Genomic DNA, 8,024 nt, shown 5'->3' on the forward strand with positions numbered 1-8,024 from the left:
ATCTCTGTGAGTTCGAGACCAGCCTGGTCTACAGAGCTAGTTCCAGGACAGGCTCCAAAGCCACAGAGAAACCCTGTCTCGAAAAAAAAAAAAATGTTTCGGCTCTAATATGTAATTAGAAATTGCATTTGATGAAAGACATACAGTTTTGTCTACTTCCCAGAACACACACTCTCTTCCACGCACATGTGCACGCACATATACACACACATGCACTTTCTCTGCTCCATTCCTAGAATCCACTTACACTCATTTTCTCTCATATACACACCCCACACACAAATAGATACTAACATTTTTTGATGAGCTTTACCACTTAAATTTCTTTTAATTAATTGAACCATCATTTATATCAGAAGAGAGACTCCAGGATCATTCCTTCAGCTTTTTTAAAAATTGTTTATTGGTTTTTCAAGACAGGGTTTCTCTGTGTAAAGTGCTGACTATCCTAGAACTTGCTTTGTAGACCAGGCTGTCCTCGAACTCATTGAGCTCCCAACTTTTTCTGCCTCCCGAGTACTGGGATTAAATGTATGTGCTACCACCGCCCGGCCTAACTTATTTATTTTTATTTCATGTGCATTTGTGTTTTTACCTTCATGTATGCCCATATGAAGGTATCAGATTCCCTGGAACTGGAGTTACAGGATGTAGCAGAATTAATAAAAACCCAGAGACATATATTGGGGTTCAACTTGAAGACCAGAAAAGCAAAGCAGCCTGCCACTGGCTGTTAGCTCTACTTCAATCCGAAAATGGCAATTCTGCCTCCAGGAATCCTCTCCTGTTATCTATCTATCTATCTATCTATCTATCTATCTATCTATCTATCTATCTATCTATCTATCTATCTATTTAAGATCTCCGTCTCTTCCCCGCCACTGCCTCCCATTTCCCTCCCCCTTCCCCCAATAAAGTCCCCCTCCCTCCTCAGCCCGAAGAGCAATCAGGGTTCTCTGCCCTGTGGGAAGTCTAAGGAACCCCCACCTCCATCCATTTCTAGTAAGATGAGCATCCAAGCTGCCTAGGCTCCCACAAAGCCATTATGTGCAGTAGGATCAGAGACCCATTGCCATTGTTCTTGAGTTCCCAGTAGTCCCCATTGTCCGCTATGTTCAGAGAGTCCGGCCTCATCCCAGGCCTTTTCAGACCCAGGCCAGCTGGCCTTGGCAAGTTCCCAATAGAATATCCCCATTGTCTCAGTGTGTGGGTGCAACCCTTGCTGTCCTGAGTTCCTAGCTCGCCCTCTCTCTCCTGCTCAATCGTCTCCTGTTTTATATTCCTCTCTAGTGCTGGGATTTAACTACATCACATAGCTGTGAGCTGCCCTGTGGGTGTGGGGAATTGAACTCGGGTCCTCTGGAAGGGCAGCCAGTGCCCTTAACCACTGAGCAATCTCTCCAGCCCCATTTCGTGCAGATTTTGAAACAATAGGTGAAGATAGTCACCCCTCCTGGGCTCTGTTTGCTTAGTCAGCTTCCTTCAGAAGCTGCCCCTGCCCCCTTCAGGCCAGGACAGTGTCTGCTCTGCCTCAGTCATTCTGTCCACATGATGCTAGGTTCTATCCTATCTGCTTCTGTCTACACCAGCTGTGAGTTGCTTTAGGGAAATTGCTTTCTTTCCATTTTTAATTTTACTTTGCATTTTCTGCATGTTCCCTAAACAGTTCCTTGCGTGTGTTAGGTGCCATTTTATACATAATTTTGAAGATACAGGAGAGAGAACACACAATTATTGATACCTCGGTTTTATTTTGTTTTTAATGTTAGTGGAGAGAGTTTGGGAAAAACCATCAATCCAGTTTTCTCTCATTTGTGTTTAGGTGTCAGGAGGATGGGCAAGCAGTTCGTCTTGTTTTAACGGCAGGTCCTTTCTTCTGCCACTTAGGTTTACTTACCCTTAGGGATTAGGCTGACAGCCTGGTTAATGAATCAGCTTTTCTATCAACTTTTCTAGAACATCCGTCCCATTACTACAGGGAATAGTCCACCCCGGTATCGACTGCTTATGAGTGATGGATTGAACACGCTCTCCTGTGAGTACGATGAGTAAATCTAGGCTCTGGGAATACTTGAATAGCAGCAGCACACTGTGCCCTTTGATTGCGGTGTTTTGAGCTCCTGAAGTCCACGTTGGTGCTGGCAGAGAGCCGGTCTGACAGTAGACTGGATGAAGGGGAAAGCTGCCATTCAGATTAATTAATTTTCTCTAACTGGTGTTGTGTGTTTTCTTTGATTAATTTCCCTGAGGATAGTATTGACATTTTGTGAGTGTGATGGGTGAGCCATCCTGTACTTACTTTTTCAGGAGCTTTATTTCTATCTTAGAAGCTGTAAAAAGAAGATTGGGAGCGGGGATGGCTTCTAGAATATTTGCCTGTTTTCTTTAGTCACGGCATTAAAGACCTAGAAAAGATAGCCTTCATTTTCCCCAAGAAACTGGAATGACAGTAAAAATGATCTGGTGTCATCGAGAAATAGATAACATAACATATAGGACCAGCCAATGATTTTAACACAGGGCAGCGCTACACTTCGTGTAGGCTGAGGGGTTTTAAAGAGCTGTGTGTAATGATTTTCCCCGTGATCAGTTCTCAGATTAAGACTGGGGGCTGAAGTTCTCTCTTTGCTTTGCAGCATTCATGTTGGCCACACAGCTGAACCCTCTTGTCGAAGAGGGGCAGCTGGCCAGCAACTGTATCTGCCAGGTCAACCGATTCATCGTTAACACCCTGAAAGACGGAAGGTACGTGCTTTGTTCTCCACTTGTTCCACTGTAGCTCGGGAACTGACTTTTGGACAGGGAAGGGGCCAAGTGCTAAAGTTCAGGGAGGTGTTTTAACAAGGCAGCGAAGAGCTTCAGCTGAACTCGGTGACTCAACTGTGGCATCAAGGGAGAAATGGCAGAAGAAACAAACTGGAAATCCCAGAAGAAAGAGTAGAATGCACAATTTCTGGTTTCTTCAGCATTATTGTTAATATCGTTGAATCAACGAAAGAAACATTTAATTATGCAGTCTGATTCCTTTTTTGTGATCTTGAGTCTTTTGTAGTCGGTGTGTTGAGCCAGTGTAGAATTTGGCTGAGTACTTGCAGGATGCTATATGCTGGAAATGCAGCACGAGCAGAACTGTCACTCCCCTCACTAAAACAATGACGTAATTTAAAAACAACTATTTTAGGGAGAGGTTGCTGTACTTTTTTCTCATTTTTATTTTCAATGATAGGCTGCAACCAAAACACAGGGAAATCAAATATCAGCATTCCAGTGTTGATGAAATTATGTCAATATATGTTATATTACATATATGTGTGTGTAATTTAAGACTTTTTATTTTTGTATGTGGGTCTTTTGTCTACATGTATACCTGCATACTAGAAGAAGGCACTGGATCCCATGGGACTATAGTTAGACAGTTGTGAGCTGCCATGTGGGTGCTGGTACTGAACCAGGATCCTCTGGAAGAGCAGCCAGTGCTCTTAACTGCTGAGCCATCTCTCCAGCTTCATTCTCTGTATATTTTGAAACACTTTTTTTCAGTTCATATTAACTGGCTATATGTATTCTAATTTTAACATTTATCCTTTCTGTTGTCGATTTTGGATATCTTTTAAAAATTCAATTTAAGATTTGATTGGTAAGTTTATACGTGGTGTTAATTTTAAAAAAATCTTTTTCTATCTGTCTGTCTATCTTTGACGCAAGGTTTCACTGTTTAGCCTTGTCTAGTTTATATAGACCAAGTTGGCCTCTAACTAACAGAAATCTGTCTCTGCCTCCTGAGTGCTGGGATTAAAGGCTTGGTTGTGAAACAGCCTTGTGGATGTTGGTTTCTCTGCAAGAACAGCAAGTACTCTGAACCATGAAACATCCCTATTCCTGCATCTTTTGAGTATGCTACTGTATGTGTATTACTGTGGTTTTGCTTTGCTTTTTTTTTTTTTGTCTCTGTCGTAAACTGATAGTCTCTTGTTTATATGGTGATTCTTAACTTTTAAAATTTGTATTTGAATCGACAGATATTTCAAAATAGATCAATTTATTACTACCCTCCCAAAATAAAGCAGGTCTCTCTCTCTTGTAGACCAGCTTGGCCTCAAACTCACAGAGATCCATCTGCCTCTGCCTCCTAGTGCTGGGATTAAAGGCATGCGCCACCCCCTGCCCCCCAGCACTGGTGGTGCACACCTTTAATCCCAGCACTTGGGAGGCAGAGGCAGGCAGATCTCAGTGAGTTCGAGGCCAGCTTGGTCTACAAAGCTAGTTCCAGGACAGTCAGGACTGTTGCACAGAGAAACCCTGTCTCAAAAAAAAAAAAAAAAAACATAAGTAGATAGATAGGTGGGTGGGCAGGCAGGCGGACGGACAGATGGACAGATAGACAAAGGTGGGTGACTAATGAGGCCCGAGGCCCTTGTTCAGTCCCATGACCCTCATGGTAGCAGGAGAGAATGGTCTCTCTAGAAGCTGTCCTCTGAATGGTGTGCATGCATACGCACATGCACACAATAAATACCTAAGGTTTAAAAGGAAAAGGATTGGCATTGGGAATGTACCTCATTTGGTGGTATTTGCTTAGCATTCACACTGCCCTGGGTTTGGTTGGTAACATCATCCAAACCAGGTCTAGCGGTGTATGCTTGTAATCCCAGTATCTGGGGTAATCATGAGGATCTGAATGAAAATTAAGGTCATCTTCATATATAGCAAATTCTAGACCAGCCTGGGCTACATGTTTCAAAACAAAGGAAAAATCAAGGTGAATGGTTCCTGAGTATTGAGTGAAACCTGAAGTTGACCTCTGGCCTCTACAGTTTCTTTTGTGAACTCAATGTGGCTTCTTGGTGCAGTGGAATACTGCGGTATATACATATCCCCAGGAGGTATACTTCACACGCCCTTCCGTTTGTACCAGCTGTTTCTTTTCTGTCTTCTTTTTTTTTTTTTTAGACAGGATTTCTCTGTGTAGTCTTGGCTGTCCTGGAACTCACTGTATAGACCAGGCTGGCCTTGAATTCATAGAAATTTACCCATCTCGCCTCTGCCTCCTGAGTGCTGGGATTAAAGGTGTGCGCCACCACCACCCAGCTTGTTTCTTTCAATTTTGAGGCGGTCTCTTATCAACTGCCTTGACTGGCCTTTAATTTGTGGTGCTTTTACTGCTTCCACAGCAGTTGGGATTACAGATATGAACCATCACCCTTAGCTAACAGACCTTGTGTTACATAAAACTGGCCCATGATCTTCAGAATCTCAAACATACAAATAAATTTTGTTTATATTTTAAGTATTGAATCTTCTATTATCCTTTCTCATTGGTATGACAAAAGTACCTGATAGAAGTCAGCTTGGAGAAGGGGTCTTTTGGTTCACAGTTTGAGAGTACAGTCCATCATGGCATCTAGAGTCTTTTTATTCAGTCTGGGACCTCAGTCCATAGAATGGTGTCACCCCAGTTATGGTGGATCTTCTCACCTCGGTTAATCTAATCTAAAGACCCTGAATACCCAGAGATTTGTCTTCTGTGGTTCTATTCTGTCAGGTTGACAGTATCAACTGTCAACGTGTAATGTTATTTCGTTCTGTTTTTTTGATCTAATTTGGTTTATCTTTGGCTCTTATTTTAATGAATTCAGTCTATTTTACGATTCCCTTCTGGGAAGTCTCACTCTCGGCGTAGGCTTTCTTGTTTGCCAGGCTCTTTCTCGTGTGCCTTGTTCCTTTCATTTTGTGCATTGTGTGTTGAACTGTTGCTGTGTCATTTCTTCTTTTCTATACACTTAGTCTGAACAGTTGTGGACAGTTCTGCCAGCCTGCCTGCCTGGGGTCTGTTATCTTCGCTCCAGACTGTCTTGAGTTCTACAAGCAGAGCTTCTGACTTCTAGGGCATGGTTGAGGGAGAGGGTGGAGAGCTTTTCTGGGATCGACTACAGTCCTTGCCGGGAGACACTGCAAAGCTTCTCTCTACTGAGTGCAGTTCTGCTCATGACTCCGCCCTGGCTCACACTGAAGCATGGCAAATGGCGTGTCTGTTTCATACTCTGTGTTGTATGTCTGAATTTATCTGTTCCTTGCCTTTATCTCTCTCTCTCTCTCTCTCTCTCTCTCTCTCTCTCTCTCTCTCTCTCTCTCTTTTTTTTGCTGGGATGGGGGTGGTTTCAAGACGGGGTTTTTCTTTGTAAGAGCCCAGGTTGTCCTGGAATTCGCTTTGTAGACCAGGCTGGCCTCGAACTCACAGAGATCCACCTCTGCCTCCCGAGTGCTGGGATTAAAGGCATGCGTCACTACTGCCTGGTTCCTCTTTATTTTTAACTTAATTATTTTATGTGAATGGATCTTGTGTGTGTGTGTGCGCACACGCGCGCGCGACATGTGTGCCTAGTGCCTGTGGAAGGTGATGGTTCGTATCTGTAATATCCCTTGGAGTTACAGATGGTTGTGAGCTGCTATGTGGGTACTGGGAATTGAACCTGAGTCCTCTGGAAGAGCAGCTAGTCCTCTTAGTCATTGAGCCATCTCTCTGGTCCCCTATTTATTTTGAGACAAATTTTTGCTACATTTTTAAGGCCTCAGCCTTAGTATGTAGATAGCCTAGGCTGCCTCAACTTCCTAAATTCTCAGATTAGAAGCTGCACCACCAAACCCAGCTTAATTCTTTTAAATAGTTGTCTTTGTTGTCATTTACACAGATGTTTATTGACTGTAGCTTTTTTTTCTGTATTCGGCTTATGTACTTTGTCTTTTAAATTTTTATTTTAAATATTTGAAGTTTTGATTTTACTTTATTATTATTCCATGTGTGTACGCACATACATGTTCACTTGTGGTGTACATGTGCGTGTTCTTGTTATGGTGTACATGAAGAGATTGGTTCTCTCCTTCCAGTTTTCTGGGGATTGAATTCTGGTCACCAGGTTTATGCAGCAGGTCTTTACCAACTGAGCCTATTACCAGCCTGTTTTAATGTTTGTAGATTAAAAAGAAATGTATGTGCTCGCACGTGTGGGTGGTATGCGCTCTCTCACATGCTCTTAGAACCCCGATGTCTTCCTCAGTGACTCTTATTCCCTTGAGAGTCAGTCTCTCGCTGACTCCGGAGATGACTGGGGTTTTTTTTTTTTTTTTTTTTTTTTGTTTTGTTTTGTTTTGTTTTTGCTAGGCTGGTGGTCTTTGACCCTTCTAGACTTTACAGGAACACCAGTCTTAACTTTGAGGATTCGAACTCAAGACCTTGTGCTTGCACAATGAGTACTGTGACTCACTGAACTGTCTCACCAGCCGCTACTTTGTCCTTTAAAAATGTTTTTTGAGCTGGGCAGTGGTGGCGCACGCCTTTAATCCCAGCACTCGGGAGGCAGAGGCAGGCGGATCTGCGAGGCCAGCTTGGTCTACAGAGCTAGTACCAGGACAGGCTCCAAAGCCACAGAGAAACCCTGTCTCGAAAAAGCAAAAAAAAAAAAAGTTTTTTGACATGTATCTGTTTTTTAAAATTTTGTGTGTAGCCTAGCTAATAAAGAGTCATAAGACCAAGAAAAAAAATAAAAAATAAAAAAATAAAATTTTGTGTGTATGGGGGTTCTGTCTGTGGCATGTATATCTTTGCACCATATGTGTGCCTGGTGTCCATGGGCTCCAGAAGACATTGATTGCATCCTCTGGAGTTGTAGATGGTTATGAGCCATCGAACCTGGATCCTCAGGAAGAGTAGCCAGTGTTCTTAATCCCTGACTCAACTCTCCAGTACTTAATACTTTGTCCTTTAATTTTTATTTACAGAAATAGTAAACCTGTTGTCTGTTTTACATGTTTTTCCATTCTGCCTTGGTCTATTTGTATATGGTATTTTGTGGTGTAGAATTGAGGGCATTTTTTTTTTTTTTTAAAATCTGTATTTGCATTTTTCCCATTATGACTTCTGGATCATAATGCCGAAGAAGCTTTTGATTAAATTCTTTTCTTTTCCGGGGGGGGGGGGGGGGGGTGCACCCTGTTTTTTTTTTTTTTTTTTTTTTGAAACTGCTAGA

The 8,024-nt window shown here is 42.5% G+C and overlaps 1 protein-coding gene across 1 annotated transcript in view; it reads left to right on the top strand.

Annotated features, from left to right (window-relative positions):
* Rpa1 (replication protein A1) overlaps positions 1-8,024 on the top strand; it is a 55,447-nt gene that overhangs the window by 7,176 nt on the left and 40,247 nt on the right. Inside the window, exons 3-4 of the mRNA XM_005349557.3 lie at positions 1,957-2,035; positions 2,637-2,745. Coding sequence (XP_005349614.1) covers positions 1,957-2,035; positions 2,637-2,745 — 188 coding nt within the window. The remainder of the gene's footprint in view (positions 1-1,956; positions 2,036-2,636; positions 2,746-8,024) is intronic.

The sequence above is a fragment of the Microtus ochrogaster genome, chromosome 7, assembly GCF_000317375.1.
Source record: "Microtus ochrogaster isolate Prairie Vole_2 chromosome 7, MicOch1.0, whole genome shotgun sequence".
In the NCBI taxonomy this organism is placed as follows: Eukaryota; Metazoa; Chordata; class Mammalia; order Rodentia; family Cricetidae; genus Microtus; species Microtus ochrogaster.